Source organism: Sander lucioperca, chromosome 7 (genome assembly GCF_008315115.2).
Source record: "Sander lucioperca isolate FBNREF2018 chromosome 7, SLUC_FBN_1.2, whole genome shotgun sequence".
Lineage (NCBI taxonomy): Eukaryota > Metazoa > Chordata > Actinopteri > Perciformes > Percidae > Sander > Sander lucioperca.
The window spans coordinates 6,123,584-6,142,963 of NC_050179.1; the positions used below are offsets into that span (position 1 = coordinate 6,123,584).

At 38.1% G+C, this 19,380-nt stretch overlaps 1 protein-coding gene across 5 annotated transcripts in view; it reads right to left on the reverse strand.

Moving 5' to 3' along the window:
* Positions 1-18,748, reverse strand: part of kcnq1.2 (potassium voltage-gated channel, KQT-like subfamily, member 1.2) — a 182,482-nt gene extending 163,734 nt beyond the window's left edge. For 4 of the 5 annotated variants that reach the window (XM_031283370.2, XM_036002880.1, XM_036002882.1 and 1 more), the window contains exons 1-2: positions 18,502-18,748; positions 15,736-16,409 (exon numbers count right to left, since the gene is read on the reverse strand). In XM_031283370.2, the coding sequence (XP_031139230.1) occupies positions 15,736-16,235 (500 nt within the window). In that variant the 5' untranslated portion in view covers positions 16,236-16,409; positions 18,502-18,748. Of the gene's footprint in view, positions 1-15,735; positions 16,410-16,822; positions 16,989-18,501 lie in introns of those variants that run through there. The other variant, XM_036002881.1, reaches the window with a different exon arrangement.
* Between the last annotated feature and the right edge of the window lie 632 nt (positions 18,749-19,380).

Here is a 19,380-nt window from a genome sequence, read left to right on the forward strand (position 1 = left end):
TACTCAACGGAGTACTCAACTATACCATGAAAATCTGAGTTTAAACATTTGACTGTCATTGTTACTCGGGATGACATCCCGTTAGCCAGGAATGACATAATGCAAAAATGCCAAAAGATTAAAGAAATACATATTTTATTAATATCTAACATTAACACAATGCTTGAAACGTGATAAATACTAATAAAACTATTTTCATGTTTTATTAGCTCTCTCTCTCTCTCTCTCTCTCCCCCCCCCCCCCCTCTGTTGCTGGCTAATGAGACTCTAAAAAGGGGGGTTGTGAGATGTTACACAGAATGGAGTCTGCAGCAGAACAAACTGACTTTTCTGTTGATTACCAGTGATTTTGCCGCAGACAACCATCCTATTGAGTACATTTTTCTTTGATATTGAGCAATGCATATAAATGTATACAACAAAATAAAAAACAAGCAGTTTACTAGCCACAAAAACATTGAGGTACTTTGTCTCTGCTTTTCTTTTTGTCATCAATCTGCTTGTATTAACAGCTGACAGGATGTTTCCACGTCTCCTAGCAACAGTGAAAAATTCCGACGAGACTGTCCATCTGTCGGTGTATATACATAGTCTACAAATATAGCCTTGTGAGTTGAACATCCACTACCAGCACACCTTAATGAAAGTAGAGGAAGCAGAGGTGAATAGAGGGAAAGACGGGATTAAAATGAGAGTGAAGGCAAAGAGGAAAGAAGTGGGAGAGGAAGAGAGAAGTTTTTATCAATTCAACTTCCGATTACTTCTCGATTTATTTTCTTTTAAATAAAATGTCAGAAAAATTTTCCCATAGGCCAAGTTGACTATTACTAGAAATTAGCTTGTTTCATCGGAGCAGTCCAAAGATATTAAATGTACTATCATAAATGTAAAGAAAAGAAGCTCAATAATATACAGGATTTGTTTTTTTGAAAATACACCATGATGATTACTAAAAACACCATAATTAAACTGCCTTTTGAGTTTATTTTATGTGGTGCCTCAAAATAATTTTTGTACTGCATGTCCTTTGATCATTGGATTCCTTAAGATTCATTTCTGATGAAAGATCTTAGCGTTTAGTTTTTCTTGTTTAAACATTACTTGCATTTTCTTTTGACACAAGACACTTAAGTCTAAACTTCAAATTAAGTTAAATCTTTTAATGAGTAGCAATAATTTTCACTTGAGACATTTTCCTACTTAGTTTAGTATTTTCTTCTTAAACCACTGCACTGTTCAGTTATTTATTCTAAATGTTTAAAGAGGCTCATGAGGGGCTTTGCTTGGTCTCTCCTGACTCTACATGGATTAAGAGTATGTTGTGTGCATTTTCATCATCCCATTAATAATCCTTAGAATATATCTTTTAAGTACTTTTACATGACGATACTATGCGAGTGCTGCATCCCATCATGATCGAGCTCATTTTGAAAACACACAGCAATGGGTGCATTTCTTATGATGCTGTGTACTGTAAGCTGGATTACATGCCATTTGCTGGAAGGGTTATGTAAGTGTCGTTTATCATTATTCATGTAACATACAAAATAATGCATATACTCCCACACAAAAGAAATACTTGCAAATGCTGCACTGAGGCCACCATACGGTTTTATTAATATAAGAAAAGCTTATCAGACATCCATGTGAGCCACACCTGTATACTGGACACCCATATGATTCACTTCAATTAAAGAAAGAGGTAGAAGTTGTGTTCTAGGTTACTAGTTCATTCCTGTTCTCTCAGGTTGTATAATGAGCATAAAGACAACGTGGGGTGATGGAGGGTAAGACTCCTGAAGGAGGATTCCCCTTACTCACAGACATTGATACATTGGGCAGATGAGATAGCGAAGATTACCACACACACACACACACACACACACACACACCCACCCTGTCTTGAATTCAGTTTAAAACAAAAATGCAAGCAGCTGAGGTGACATCATCCGCTCAGATATGGTACAGGCTCATAACCATTTTGACTGAGGTGACCAAGGTGAGGCACAGAGTCTAAACCCACGGTGGCACTGAGGATGCTATTTTGGTTTGGTCTTCTTTTTCCTCCACAACAGTAAAGAGCATGTCTTGTGTTGCCGTGATGGTCCAGCATCCAACAATAAAATCTGCCAGTCACATCTTGGGATGCTGGAGTGGCACATGGGAAGGCCAGTGAGATTTCATAGCTGGACATGCCTTTGGTGTAGTGTCTTCGACATATGGGACTGAAATAGGGCTGCACAATACATTGTTTTTTTAATTTCCATTACAATATCAACTGGTACAATAAACATATCACGAAAGGCTGCAACATATCGCGAAAGGCACTCATTTGTGTTAGTTGAAAGAAAATATCAATAGAAAATAATTATAAATTGTAAATGTCATTTTTTAATAGTGCCTTTTATTTTCAATTCAATGTTCAATTTGTTTAGTAATTGAATGTTAGGAATCATTTCATTTCTTTTTAATTCAACAAACAATTTGTTGTATTTTAGCAGAATACTGAAAGCAGCAGAAAGGCAGAACTGAGTACTTTAATATGTTTATGTTTATTTATCGTGATATACAACAACCTTATCCCATATTTTCCTCATATCGTGCAGCCCTACACTGAAATATTTGAGGTGTGCATGACAACTAAAAACTAGACCGAGCAAATCCATCCCTCTGTAGAGTATACATTTACACTAAAAGCTAATTATTGAACACCCAGGACACCATGTAAAGTCAAATAGGAAGAGGATAGGTCACACAAATGCAGAATGAGCCAGTTGTATTAAAGCAATCATAAACACAATGTTTGTGAATGTGAATGCATACTTATTGCTCAATTTAAAATTCACATTTCAAGAAATAGGGTACTGCAAAGAACACAAAGGACAAGCTCTCTCTATTTATTACTTTGCTGATCCTCATGCCATTATCACTTGCTGCTGCAACTGCCTCACCATCCTGACCTCCTCCATCTTATTTGTTAAAACTTCTTTGGAATTGTTTACATGACAACATTAATGTTCACTGCTTACAGCCATCTCTGAATTTTGTGGATTTTGGGAGCTTGTTCAACAGAGCCTTTTCAACTAAATCACTAGTAAAATCATTTGTAGTGGTAAATTCCTCATGTATCTCTTATGTTGAACACTGTTGAATACTGCTGGCTCCTTAAACACCTCATTTATGGAAATAAAACTACATTTTCCATTAAATTCCCAGATCTGCCAAAAATACTGAATAAAAAACAATACAGATACTCAGCAGGTAAGATGTGTGTAGATCACACATACAGGTCAATCTCATTTGAAAATCTAACCTTCACCACTGTCACATTTTTTGCTATAATAATATTGCTCAATGTACAACCACTGACCTGATGTGTGCAGTGACTGGCTGATGGCAATAACAATTTGTGTTATACTATGTTGTTGCCAGGCAGTGAATTAAGAGTCTTTTGGAAGGAAAGAGACAAGACAGTGCAGGTTAAGATGAGGGCAGGTAAAGTCAACTCAAAACCCATTTCCCGTGTTGAAATGAGATCATCATATTACTATAACCATAAATATGATGTCATGGGCATGTAGGCAATTGACAAGGTCATGTAATTTGTGTGTTTTACTTCAGCGCATGGGACTATGGTATTTGTTCTGTTTTGGAGGAACAGCAGTGCAATGCAATATCCATGGGACTCCACATACTGCCAGCAGTGGGATAAATGTCAAAATTCTTGAGCTTCTTTGATTCAATTTCAGTGACATTTCTCAGGTGTATCACACCTCTGTTGTACAATGTTGCTGTTGGTTGAAAGCTGTTCAAAACCCATACAACCCTTTCTGCCACAACAAAATCCACACAGTAAAGGACTGTAATGTAGATTAGACTGTAGACTGTAGTAATCACTGATGTAAATGGGACATGAATAGAATGTTTTTTTAGGTACAGTGAGTAGTATTTTAGTTATAGTGTTTACTAATAACAGACTAGTCTGAATCATTATTCACTGGTCTAATTAAGTTAGGAAGATAAAAAAGAGGAAGTTCTCTGCGCTTCTGCAGACCACAACAATCCAGTGCAACCAAGGCTGGACAAAAACGGTATAAAGTGACAAAAAATAGCCGGTGCAACACAGATGTCTTCTTACTTGATACTTTTATTACTTAAGGTGCAAAACAGTGACTAACGTTTCGATGTAGAGTTACATATTCATCGGAGTCCGGAGAAGTAACGGAGAAGTTAGGAAGTACTTTGTAAAGCATAAACATGCAAACAAAATCTCTGGTAATTGAAGTTGTCATGGCTTTAAATTTGCCACCGATTTTTCTTGACATATAAAAAGTTCCCAAGATTTAACAAAACAATGCAAAACACATCCAACCCCATGACTGCAATGTTTGAAGGCTGTGCATTTAGCAAAGACTGTATAAAATATGGATGTAGTCTCTGAGATGTCACCCGTAGGTTTCTGAAGAGTCAAAATGAAGCTCATAGTGGGCGGCCGTCGCCATCTTGGCAGTGCTGGCGTCGGCTAATCCAAAAATGGACAAAGAGGCGGGGCATGGATTGGGCTGAAGTGGGCAGAATGAAGCCTACAGTCTATACTCGCCTCCTGTGATGCGAGAATGCTAGTCAAAAGCATAATTATGCAGAATTTTTTTGTACCAGGCTGTAAACATGTTTTACTCTGCTGCAAAGTTGTACCTTTTTACATGTTTTTTTTAGTGGGACTGACTCCCTTTTGGAAACAGTCTCAAGTGGCCACTCAATAAACTGTAGTTTTTGGTACTTGAGCATTGGCTTCATTTTTCAGCACCGGATGGTTGCCGCTTGGCATTTAGTCAGGCTGTGTGCAGATAGCTAGATGGAGCAATTTACTAATGTCATATCCTAAAGCTTTCTGCACTGACACCATGGGGAGCTGTTTGCTGGTGACAGGACTGGTACACTCGCAAACATTCGCCAACCTTATTTAGCCAGTCCAAAACCCCTAGGATCTGATTAAAACAAAACAGCTGGGGCTTTAGCGAGTATTACTGACTGCAGATCTGTCCAGCTTCACTAAAATAAGAATAGTGTTGAGTCACACCAAACCCTCTTCTCAATTAACTGTGACACTAAGGCAACATATGCTTGAGAAACATGAACTAAATACAGAAATCAGGGACAATGTGATCTCAAAAAAGTGTGGATGACAAGAATGGGACATGTTTACACTTGCATATTAGGTGCATGCACATTAATATATAGAGTATGCAAACACACATACCTAGCCAACTAACAATATCACTAGCATGCTAATTGTACACGTTTAGCTTCCGGGCCAACATTGGATAGTTGTGTTTAAGTTGTCAATACAGATGGTGTTATGTGCCAACGTTTGGGTGAGGATTCCCTTCATACACAAGTCCACAATTTTACATTCAGGACATACAAAGATTAGATTTAGCTAGCAAAGCCTATTTTCACAATCCAACTTTAGTTTTCAGTGCTAGCACCAGCTTACCCCTGCAAGCTATCTATTTAACATCTTAAGTCATTATAACTCTTACTAACACTTTAAAATCCTATATCTACTAACATTTACCCAATTCACTCACTTGGTTCTCAGCCACAGCCATTTACTGCCACTACCTTCCTCTTCTTCTTTATGGTTTATTGGCGGTTGGCAAACCAACTTAAAAGTGCATTACCGCCACCAACTGGACTGGAGTGTGAACAAGAGATAAATGCAGGAAATTAAACTAAAATAAATAAAACCTAAATCCTCTTTACTAAATCAATTTCTCTTAGAAACTTAATAATATACTGATATACCTTGCCGGCTGTTTTCCCCAAAAGCCCTGACAGTGAAAAGGTGCTCTGGGTGTTGTATTCCTAATTAGAATGTGTTCAACAGTTTCTGGCTGGTGACAGTATGCGCATTTTCCATTAGAATGTTTGCCTATTTTATGTAATGAATAATTAAGACCTGTATGGCCAATTCTGAGACGAGTAATGATATTTTCTTCTCTACGTTTAAAGCCCACCTTCCTCCCATCACCAACACGTCTTTCTATATTGTAAAGATGTTTCTTCCTGTTTCACTAATGTTCCAATACTCCGGCCATGTTGTTTGTGCATATGTCCAGATGAATGAGTTAACTTCCGCTTTGCTCACTGGGACCTGTAGGTCTACATATGTAATCTTAAGTGCTTGTTTGGCCAGAATATCCACCGGCTTATTTCCCTCCACACCAGCATGGGCAGGAACCCAAATGAAACTTGTAAATATACCCTTAATTTTAATTCTGTACAATATAATAAATATTTCACTGATGATATCTGTTCTAGATGATAATCTGCCTGTTCTAATGCTAGAAAGTGCTAAAAAACTGTCAGATGCAATAACAGTTTTGGGTAAACCCTTCTTCTCTATCCATTGTAATGACAGTAACACTGCCGTCAACTCTGCAGTGTATACTGATAAATGGTCTGATAACCTTTTCTTTATTGATGTATCACTCACCGGGATATACACTGCTGCACCTGCACAAACTGAGTCTGAGAAATTATTTTTAACATAATTCTGGACTACGCGCCATACTGGAAGTTCTGACTTATTCTTCAGTTCCTGATGTATGTTGAGATCTACACTTGGCAAGGGGAATAACCACGGAGGAATGGAGGATATTGAAACAGTAGGACTATATTGTAGTCAACCTAATCCAATGCTTGCTGCTTTAGCATCATCAATCCATCCAAAACTAATTAAAATGTGACTTGTTGTGTTCCCAGCAGTCTGTTAAAATGCCCTTTGCAGGATGTGAATTACAATGCCCCTGGAGATTAACCCAGTATGCCATCATTAACTTGACCCGTCTTATTCTCAAAGGCATCTCTCCCATTTCCATCTGCAACGCTGAAACTGGAGATGTTTTAAAAAAACACTACAGATCCTCAGGGCCTGAGCTTGTAAGACATCCACTAATCAACACTGGAATTTCATAATTCCCACGGATCCCACCCATTCTCCTAATCATTCCCCAGACATCTGACAACTGTACTTCTTTTCCAAAACTATTGCAGTACTGCAATGTCCTCATTGTTCACCCTTTTATATTGATATTGAGTTTTTTGAGTTGCTTAAATGCTTTATTTCTGGCTTTACTACATTCACTATTCCACCAGGGTACATTCTTGTTCCATCTAGCTCCTGCACTTTCTGGAATGTTTAAGTTTAGCTGATTGTATTTTGTATTTACCTTTTCAAAAAGAATCTTAGTACCAACTTCAGTCCTCACAGGATAGTGATCGCTACCAACTGTTGTATGCCTTACCACATTCCACGTACATATACCTGTTATTGCACTGGATACAAAAGTCAGATCAAGTGCTGTTTCTAACATCCTCTAAAATATCTTGACTTAATTGTCCACATGGATTATAATAATTGATTATACCTATAGGGCCTATTTCTGCCCATATCTTAATCCCAATTGCTTAATGACCTAATGACAACTCTGTAACTCATTCCAGTCTGAATGAATGTTGCAACTCCTCCCCCTCTTCCAGTTTCCCTATCTAACAAAATCCAACTGTGGTTTCAGCCATGTCTCTTGTATATAAAGCACGTTAGGTTTCTCTTCCAAATTATCTATATACTTCTTGAACTCTTGGCGATTCACTATTAAGCTTCTTGCATTTCACTGAAGTACAATTAACATCATTAGGAAGATCCAGCACATGCCTGAGAAACTTGGACATCACAATTAAGAATATCTTAAACCGTTTCCCAGTGAAGCCCTGTCACATCAAGGTACTTTCAGCTGATTTGACAGTTATGTTGATCCTTTCATTTCTGCTATTTGTCTATGCTGAACAGTTAATTATCTCTGCCATAAACAGAACAAAATCATTTTTACTCACAATCAAAGTTTCCTCTTTCAACTTATCACAACTGTTACATTTTCCTGCATCTTTGTTCTTATTTTCATTTTGCCTTGTGACCTGCTTGTCTCTTCTGCTTTCTTACAAGCCTTGCATCAACGGTACGATGAACTATGTTCACCTCCACAATTGCAGCACTTTAGCTTTGCCCCCTCTTCACATTTGCCGTATTCATGATCTCCACATCTGCCACAGCTCTGCTTTCCCTTGCACACCGCCGCAACACGTCCAAATCTCTGACACTTAAAACATCTTAGGGGTGGGGGGACATACGGCTATCTGTTTTAATCCCATTCCGGTTTGCTTTCAGACGTCTGACCTCACTTATTTTTGCATTCGTTATATTACCTTTGATATCATCATCTGATAATTTTACCGGAATTCCTGTCACAACTCCCCGGACCAACGTTCTGCTTTTAATCATAGAACACTGCACTTTCTTGTCATCTACTTTACTCATCCTGATTGCTTTCCCTTGTTGTTCTCCATCCTTAGATATGATTAACATTACTCCATTTCTCAATATCTTGGCACTCCTTACCTCCCCAATTTACTTAGCGATGGTTTTAGTTAACCTTATTGGATTCCATGTGCAGAACGAAGCTCCCTCTTGCACAAGTTTGACTAACACCTTAAACTCATCTCTACTTCTTTCTGCTACATTTGTTCTATGCACGCGATCATTGTCACTATCATCCAATTTAGTGTCTCTACTCATTTTGCGTTTATTATTTCTAACTACATCCCATTCTCCAGTTTCATAACTCCCGCCACCACCTTCGTCCATCTCTAACCCGCTTCCTACTCCGTCACTTCCCTCTGCCATCTCTCGTCCAGTCACAGTCCAGTCAGGGTGCAACCTCTGGTGTTTCAGACATCACAGCTACACTTGCACTGCCACTACCATTGACAGTTAAAGAAATGGACAATGTGACGCTGTAAATTTCCACGGAGACCAGTGTAGTCTATTAGAAGCACTTTTCCAGTGATGGCTGAGTGTTACTGCGCAGCCTCAAACTGAGCTTGACGACGTAGATGTGACGTGAGCAACCTGTCTGAAAGTTGTAAGTCTTCTGGTAGCTGTGCCAAGAGAAATCTCAATCATTCAATCTTGCAGAGACGGAGAGCGTAGGTATATGTAAGGAGATAACATAGGCACAGGCTAATTATTGCTAACTAAAATGCTAGTTAACATTAGTAATTCAATTTAAAGAGCTAATGTAAGTCGAAACTGCCTGCGAGCTTCTCCTGTACTGTACGGTAATTTATCTACTATGCGACAGTAAATCGCGTGGTTACGACACAATCGTTAGCCTATTTTTACAAAAATGCCTGCTACGGGGCCATAATGTGAGGTACTAGGTAATGGAGCCTTTTATACATTGTTGTGTTTCTTTAGAAATAAACAATGGACAAATAGAGTCTTTAAACGCTTCAGATGTAAAGTTATTCGTTGTCAAAGTGACGCCAAAATGAATGGCAGTCACTGGTATGCTAACGGTGGGTGATGGCTTGTTAGCAACAAAATGGCTCCATAGGAGGTACGCTTTGTGGAGGCTGGCTTACCCCCTTGGCCACTACCTGTAGTGTCTGCCATGTTTTTACAGCCTGTTTAAAGCTCCGCCTTCAAATAGAAAACCAAAGCCCCACCCACTTTCCAAGCCTCTGTTATCTGGCAATGATGAGTATTTCAGTTAACACTTTTTTTTAAATAAATCATAAATCACATCTGTTCTTCTCAACTGTCCTTTTAACCCTTACCTGTCAAGTTTGTAGAAAATGTTGTTTACTAAAAATGACTTTTACATTTAATATATTGTTTTAAAATAAGACGATAGTGCTATGCCTATGCAGCTGGATCCTAATATTTGACTATTCGGATATTCGTTCGTTGGGTAGGTAGGACTTGCCTAGAAGTTACGTGGGATCCATAAAAACGCATCGCTGCCACATGAAAGTTTTAAAACACTATGAGGGTAAAAAGCAAAGCACAAGTACTAAATTGCCCAAGAGTTTGTGTAACAGTTGACTGTTTCCTGCAACAACAAAGCACAGTCGCTCCGTCTCTTTTCTTTCTCCATTAAATAAAGCTGCCTTGAAGTGCGGTTGGAAATGTCAAGATCTATAAACGATCTGACGGAAAACAGTTATTGTGAAATATAAAGTCTACATGTGCTACATTGGGGGGTTAAACAGCACAACAGGTGTCACACAAATTAGCCATTTAAATGGCACTCCCACTGCCACACAACCCTGCGGCGATCGCTTTTGTTGGTCTGAACGTGCCCTGTGTCCTGATCAGTCCCCCACCATGGCTGCCACCACTAAAGCTTTGAATATTCGCTATTGATTATTACCGAAGCTTCGAAGAACCAAAAAATGGTATTCGGGAGAGCCCTAGCTGTAATACTGCTAAGTTTGCACCAACATAGCACTGCTATCTCTGCATATATAATATTTTAGCCTAACCTCTGGTTCAGCATCCACCCGTAGGCACTGAGACTTTGAAACAAGCACAAACTTCAAGCCAATAGCATGCAAATTGCCCTGGCCAGTGAGCATGGTCAGAGACAGAACAGCCCTTCACAACCCGCTTTACTGACCATAACCTCTGTGCCACCCTACTTAAAAAAATCCTGGAATCACCCCTGGGCACAGGCCAAAAAAATGTATATTCACTGATTTAAAACAAGTGCATGATTTACATATTTTTAGTTTTTAGCCAAAGTAGTATTGACAATTTATACTTTTTGGCAGGCTGATAACTGATGAGTATGTGCAGGTTTGGATGGCATTAGAGCTGACACAAACACTTGTATTGTCAAGACAATGAAATGAGCAAAAATATCACTGTAACTTGAGGTTTAAATTTAACACCTACAGTAGAGCCTAAATTGTACATTGTGCATGCTGTTTATCTTATATGTAATATAATTCTACTTTAAACTGGATCAGGTCAGCATATTAATTAAAGTTTAAATAAATAAAATTAATTTAAATGAAAAAAAAAAAAATTTAGCAGGAGCAGAGCAGCTTTGTGGGCTGCATACCTGGTGAATTACAACAGAAGGTAAGTTACTGGTCGTTTACACCTTTCATGCATAAGGTGAAATTTAAAATAGAATTTCACTGGTATCCTTTTAGTTGCTAGCTAGCCTTTAAGAAGTATTATCATTTCTCTCAATATTGCAGTAGGTGTCACTGTTTTAATTGTTGAACATGTTAAACAAATTTTGGAGCCAAAGCTTTCAAATGAAGAAGAAAATAGCATTACTCAATAATTCCCTGCATACATAACTTGCTTCTGAGAAATGGAAGTGACTTCCATTCAGTCAGTAATCTCTTGTAAGCAGATATCCCACAAGAGGTTTCCTTTCTGACCTTTCCACATGGATGGAGGGGATTCAATGTAGCCATTTTAATAATCTGTCCAGATGTAAAAACACATAACAAAATCAAGTATTGGAGACAACATCTGGCCAGCAGCATTTTTTACGAGGATAAACAGGTGCAATTCTTCCTCCTTGGCAAACTGGCCATGGTATAGCGATGTTAAAGTAGAAATGACCCTGACATTTTGATTCCAATCACTGCAAATGAAAACATTAAGCGTTGTTTTAATGATATTGATTAAGTTGGTATCTTTTTTTTTGACTGCTTTGGCTCAATTTTTTTTGTGTGCCAATTAAATGTATGTGTTTACTTCTGCCTCATAACATGTTGTAAGAAACCAAAATGTATGGTTGTAATCTGCTTACAGTCTGAGTGAGAAGGGCATTTAGGAATCATGAGGACATCCATGTTCATTCCCTTTGGTTATGTAAAAGACTCAGAGGGAGTGGCCCGACATGAAGGGGATCATTTCCCCAGGTTGTCTGTGTGCTGGTGAGTCTGCATGCCGCCATTGCATAAGACTCTTTTCGGACACTGTTCTAATATGCTGTCCCGAGTCCAAGGGATTTCTACCCACTCTGACCAATTCTGAAGTGTGACATGTGCGGTTATGTTTGTTTGTGTTTCTGTCGGTTTGACAAACGTGAAATTTAATATACATTATGTATTATATATTCATTTTGTTTGAAAGTGTTTATATTATTAACACAAACACGGACTAAAAAGAAATAAAAACCTGGGCGCTAAATTCAAGGGGGACGTAATTTAATGTTGGCTACTGACTACAACCACATTGCACAATGTAAAGTTATTTTATGAATAAAATAGACATGTTACTAGCCTAGAAATCTAGATGCACCCTAGTGGCAGCAAATGTAATTTTACTTATCTAAAAACAAAGTTAACAAAATAGGAAAAATAAAACAATAAAAAAGAATTGAAGGTGCAATATGTAATACAGTTAATACTATTACAATTACTTTCGTCTCTAAGCTGTCTCCATCTTTCAAATACATCTCCAATATTTACCCAGGTTTTGTTACGTCTCTGGTTATGCAACTGTTTAGAAACACAAAATATCACACACACACAAAAACAAGGTTTTTAGGTTGGGTAGATCTATCTCCGTTGATCATGTTAGTTTGTTTGCTGCTTTCATGGCTGTATTAACGTTACAGCTGTAGCATGCTGGGTTTAAGTTTTTACAGGTATATCTGGCAACCCGGCCTGGCTGTCAAACTGGGTAGTTGATAACAGGCCAAAACACAAACAGAAATTCCGTCACGGAACGGAAATTTCAAAAGAAGAAAATAGTGGCATTAGCATTGTTGCCAGAAAAGATAGTATTTCAACTTAGCATATTTCCTTAATATATGATGACATATTTTGGTCATTTTTGGATTAAATACAATAAATATATTACATATTGCACCTTTAAATAAAATAAGTTGATCAAATAAAGAGTAATGCACAAAGTAATAAAACCCTCTTCTCTAAAATTATTGGGATCAATACGAGCTTTCAAAAACAAAACAGATTGGTCAAATCCATCCACGTTACAAAAAAAGACTACTGAAAGGATGTATGTAACTTAATACACACATATTTAATGCACATTTTATATTGTGTCAAATATCTCTCCATAGCTCTGTGTGATCCCATTACGCTACTTGTTGATTGGACAGATGTTCTGAAACAGCCAGATGGAGTGTTGATGAGTACATTTTCAGATATATGAGCCAATATGTTGGCTTTAACATGATAAAGCCAGTGATAAATTTATCAGCCACCTGTGCATGTGCGTGTTGTTTGTCTGTGTGTCATCCTGATAGAGCCTGTAGAGCAGGCCTATTAGAGCAGCCCTATTAGGGCTATCATGAGCGCTGCATACGGCCTTTTATGTGTCCCTTCTCCCCTGTCAATCTCTAAAGAGGCCAGGAGAATAAGTCGTTACCAGCGATAGCCATCGAGAAGTAGGAGTTACTTAAAAGAGTGTCAGCGGGGATCATTCAGCAGGGTTTAATATTAAATGAAGCACAGGCTCAGGTTCTCTCTCCTCTGCGAGGGAAGAACATTGGCCACAATTACTGCTGGGACAGATTTTCAGCAATGCAGGGCAAACAAAACACATAAACATGCAGGACAACTGAGACTCTCCGCAGTGTTTCCATTCATCTTTGAATTACAAAGGCAATATCTTAATGAGACAGATTAACTCCTTCTCTTAAAGCACAATTCCACACAGACAGAGGTGAAATGTGGTAGGTGTACCTGCCATTTTTAATGACTTAACATTATTTGATCTGTTTGAATCATTAGGTAATTGAAAGGCAACAGAGATAAAGCGCTGTAGAGGGGGATAAATGATTTGGGACCAACAGGATCTTTCAGAAGGTGCAGGCATTGAGATTGTTGCCAGAAGTTGAAAAGCAAGCCAAAACCTCCTGGTTATACTCCTTGGCCAGAGCTGCCTAACTGCTGAGTCATGCTCCAAAAGTGAGATGTTTTGCAGGTTGTAAGTTGATCCTTAATTAACTTTTCTGAGGAAAAAATAAAATAAAAATGAAAATAAATAAATATATATATATATATATATATATATATATACACAAACACACACACACATATATGCCCACAACGGATGTGGTCCTGTATGTAAAAGGCTATCTTACAGGCCCAGGTCTACTTAGACACAGCATAGTATATGGTGGGTGTCCCTCAGCCAATTAATGACCCACTTCAAGATGCATATACACAGTGAGTTTGTAACAGACAGATTAGGATGCTGATGTATGAGCATGCTTACGCTGTACCCAAACTACACCATAACCATGAGGACAATTAAATAGAAAAAATACAGTCCACTTTGGCAGTAGGGGAGCAGTACAGCAAAAGAATGCCTTCAAACACTGAACGTTCTAGTGTCCATACTCTCATCAAATTAACCTAGCATTTTCTGAAAAAACAATCTCTTTATTTGACTCAATGCAGCTGAATGTAAGTAATGTAGTTCAGTAGATGCCTTTCAATTGAACTTCTATTATTATCATTCAAATTTTCATCTAATCTAGTCTTAATCCATGGGCTCAGGGCTTACTATGATGTCCGGGACTAAATTGTGGGATACTTCAGAGATCATACAGGATCCTTCAGTCACACGTTAGGGGGGTATTCTTAGCAAACTTGACAATGGCCACACTGAGAATTGTTTTCCCCCATTAATTAAATGTATCTTACCATCATTATATTATTCATTGCAAACACTCACTTCTTGAATTTGGAAACCTATAAATATAAAACGAATGAATGATAATATGCCTAACTCTAAATTAGCACTGGCTAGATTTAAAAATTATTTAATTTTGCTTTTCAATATATTTGATATTAAGCACTAGCTAACCATTAATACATTTGTAGGATACAATTTATTTAAAGTTTCTATGTTTTTTTTCCATGTATTTTCATTTACACTACTTATTCACACATCTTTTAATTTATTTTCCAGGATATTTGAATGGGGTAAAATGAAACATGGGGACACAATTAGACGGTTTCTACCGGCGATACAATACAGTTTATACTAAATTTTATGTGTGTGACATTAAAACGCAATCCAAATTCTGCAGCATGGTCATTTCCAGTCATTACACCATGCCAAAACATCCCAACTTTATCACAGTCCAAGCATATTAACGGCAACAAAGGAGAGGAGAGTGTTCCTAAGTGGCGGTTAATAAAAAGGATAAATGTAAGCAGCTCTGATTGTAGGTCAGTGTGCTCTCCTGGCAGGTCAGGTTAGCAGCATCAAGAAGGAAGCTCCATGTTTCATGCATGATGTTGCTTTTTTGTCTAATTTAAGAGCAAAATAGACCAAGCTCATCAGTATCAAAGGTGTTGTTGATCATATCACACTGACCTGCTTCTGCTGGGCTATCTTAAAACAACCACACACAGTCAGCAGGCCACAGACACCTCTCCTTTTGTTACTGGGAACCAGAACCTAATACTGGAAGGAACAGCAATAGATGTAATTAACAAGCTAATGAAGAGACACCACACAGATCTGTGTGGCCGAAGTCAGACACTTAACTAGTCCGTTTACTGAATTTTTTAACAGCTTTTAGCACTTGTATTAAAGTTTTTTATAACAATAATAGAGGATTGTTAGGATTATTTAGTTTCCCAAAGTTTGCTAGATACATTTAATGAAAGCTTTTGTTTCTCTTTCAGTGAAATACTAAAGACTTCATTTTGCATTGTGGTCAGGGAGATTGTTTTCAGTGAGTGCTGCTAATAATGTTTATTTACTATAATTCAGCCATTTGAGCCTAACACATGCTTGTCAACCTCTATGGTCATCTGCCAAAACTGACCTGTAGCCTGTGCTGAGATCAGTATACACAGAACCAGACAGGTACTTACACGAGGAAGTGGTAGAGGAAGCATTTCATTCCAGCAGGTCTCTCTAGGAAGTTGTAAACATCCCCCTGCATGCTAGTATTGAGGTAAGGGCTTTGGAAATCCTTTTGATGATGATGCAGCCAGCTTGAAGGAGGGAGAGGTGGAGGGCCAGAGGTGATGGAGGGCTGGCTCTGTATGGTCTGCAGCACCGTGTCCTTTGTGTCCGCTGGCGGACAGTAGGGAATGCCTGATCCATTATTCACCGATGTGGGGTCCAGTTCCTGTGAAACAGGATAGAAGTGGCTTCTGCTAGGTGCAGGAGCCCGCAGGGTGGAACTAGTAGTTGTAGTGCCGATGGAGGCGTCAGGGTTAGCATCCATCTCCTGTTCCAGGCTTCGGCTGAGGTTCGCGCTGGCATATCCATTGGGTCTGCAACTTATGAAGGAGCTTCTCATCCTGCTGCCATAGTCGCGTTGCACATGGCACGTCATGTGAAAGGACTGTGCACGTCTTTCACCCATGGTCCCGTCCAGAGAGGGCCAAGGAGGACTTAAAAGTCCCAGGAAGTCCTGGAGGTTATGACCAAGATTCAGGTCAAAGGGATGGGTCCAGCAGGATAAGACACCTAGCTAGGCATGGCTAGCTACCCGCTGCAGACAAGAGCTCTCTCTGCTGCACTGGATGTGTGTCCATACCTGCAGTGGAAGAAGTGACATGAGTCATGGATATAGTATGACTGAAAGTAAGCCTTGCCCTCTAAGCAAGGGCCTTGTTAATGTAGCATCTGTGATGAAAAATACAAGACATGAACACTCTAAAGCTTAGTTTGCTCAACCACCACAAGATAAATACACTTACTATACACTTACTATACTTTTTGGAAATACAGCACACTGTATTTCCAAAACGATTCTGAATATTTTAATGTTCATGTAGTAGCAAATGGATGAAGGTTGCCAAAAAGAATATTTAAAAACTTTTGACATTTTCTATCTTTATTTGAATGATCTTAATGCATAAAATGTAGAGGGAAATACTTTTAAGCTGCTACATAAAGATCTGCTAATGTAACAGATGGCATTCAAGCATAGAAGAAAAATATTCTTACTCAAACATAGCATCTGGCAATCCAGATTCCAAAGGTTCCCCTCAGCATGTTACTTTTCAACTGTAAGCATACGTGAATCAGAGACCTGTTGTGCTTATAGAGCACTGTTGCCATTTAGGACTTTTCATTGACAGTCCTACTTCTTTGCTCTAAGACATATCTACAGAATGTAAAGTGGCATGGGTATTCCATGTTTAAAAAGAGAAGGACAAGAGAGGGTATTGTCATTTGGGAGGAAGAAATCATAGTGACATTTCTATGAACTTTTGCAAATGGTTATACCTGTTATATTGTGACCTATGACTTGTGAAGATAATACAAGAGTAACATGCACTTAATAACCCCAGGAAATAATCATACACAAGTTAATGTGGCAACGACGGGTCAGCAAACAAGTCAATTTCCGCCAGCTGTCTCTGAGGATTTTAAATACAAATGCACTCTGCTACCATTTATAGAAAAACAATCCACTGTTTACGAGACTATAACTATTTTTAAGCCACTACGGCTACAATTATATGTCACATCACAGAAGCTTAAACAATGTGCAAGAAGAAAAAAATTAGACTGATTAAAGCCATGGATAGTTTGCAGCCACGTGAATAATTGTTTTGCAGATTGCCTTACGCGTTTGTCTCTGTTTTCTTCAGTACAGTCACAGTCAGATCAAGGTTAACGTCAAGCACATTATTTAAGGATGCATACTAATTCTAGTGGACTGTCAAAAAAATCTTTCTCTCCACTACTTGCCATTGAAAATAGGTATAATAAAGTAAATGAGTCCAGGTAATTATTAGCCATAATTAAGTTCACTAAATAGATCTATACCAACAATAACATGAGATGTAAAGTAGATACAGAGAAGCAGATTGTTTGCTATGTGAATTGTGCGAAGGGAGCTGCAATCAGGAACACATCCTAATTAATGTGTGTAGTAATACCAATTCCTATTGTCTGCAAATTAACCTGTAACTATGTCTGGACAGCTGTCAACTTGACAGAAACACTTTATATCAAATCAAAGCGAATTCCACTCCTTGATGACGTATGTACAATTAAATAGTGTAACAAAAGGTGGTCATGTATCTTCTCTGGAAAGACATCGAGCCAGGTAGTGTGATAGATGGCCGGATGTTGCCTGAAAGGATCGGAAAAAAGTCTGATGGGACAAGAGACGTAGTCTAATTGGAGGCAGCCACCCCGTCCATATCGGTCCTCAACTATGAATGAACTGATGACAAGAGGCACACTCGCTGCTGTCTCTCTGTAGATAGAGTGTCTACCTTTAAAACTATACAGTCATGTCATGAGACACACAATGAACTGTCAGACATAGGTTGCTGTGGGACTCTACAGTTACTGAGTATAGTGTGACTTTCCGATAAAACTGAACCGACCCAGTCGTGGCTCATCTAACCCAAATGAAATGACAGCATGTGGGTTGAAATAAATACACATAGCTTCCAAAAAAACCTTACTTGTCCTACTTTCCTCTGCTTAACTAACATCCTGAAAGCAGCCAAATAAAGCACAGGTTGGGGTCTGTTTAATGATGCTGCATAATCAACAAATGTTAAGTCAATATTTGCATCAATTAATGCTACACGCTACTGTTCGTAGCTGCCCTTCAAGAAGTATACAGCAAAAACGGTATGTCAAGCTAATGTGTCAAATCTTACCTTTAACTTCAAGAGCACACCTCAAATTGTAATCGGTGGAAAATAATATTAAATAACCTCAGAAGAAGCCAGGAAACAAGTTCGGCTTTTGTTTTTTGTTTTTTTATAAATAACTAAATCCAGTCGTTAAATAACAAAATTACAGAAGTTAAAACTTTTTTTCAGTGCTAAAAAACAAACACTAACATCGAAAATACAGCGAAAGGAGTCTTTCATCGGCTGCTGCCTGAAGGACTTATCTCTTTGAAGTGCATCGCAGCCTGCGCCTGGAAAAAATGCTGCGTTCAGGGGTTGGGGGAAATTTTTGTAATCACAACATGAGCGAACAACAAAGTGGTAGCGGAGCCTACTCTTTTATTACCGGTAGCCTACTACCGAGTAGCCAACATGCAAAAATAGTACAATATATGTGAAGAAGTGAGATGTTTTACAGCAAAACTGTAATTCATAATATAATAAAATTATTTTATTATGAATTATATTATATTATAATTATTATTATCATAATTTTATGATAATAATAATTATGGGGTTATTATTTGTGATAGTATAGCCACAGCTGCCAATGTATGGATCCACAGTGTATTTATGTCAGATTTTATATTCCGTGATTCTTATAATAAACTAACAATTATTTGAATTCCAAATATTTTATTTTTTATTTAATCAAATAATTGTTTAGTATATAAAATGTGATAACATAGTAAAAGAATGTCCATCACAGGTCCCTAGGGCCCAAAATGATGACTTCGAATTGCTGCTGTCCTTCCAACATTCCAAAACCCAAATATATTCAATTTCCAATAATATAAAGCAAAACATGCACCAAATCTTCTAAGCGAATGTTTGGTATTTTTACTTGGTACATTACTTCAAGTT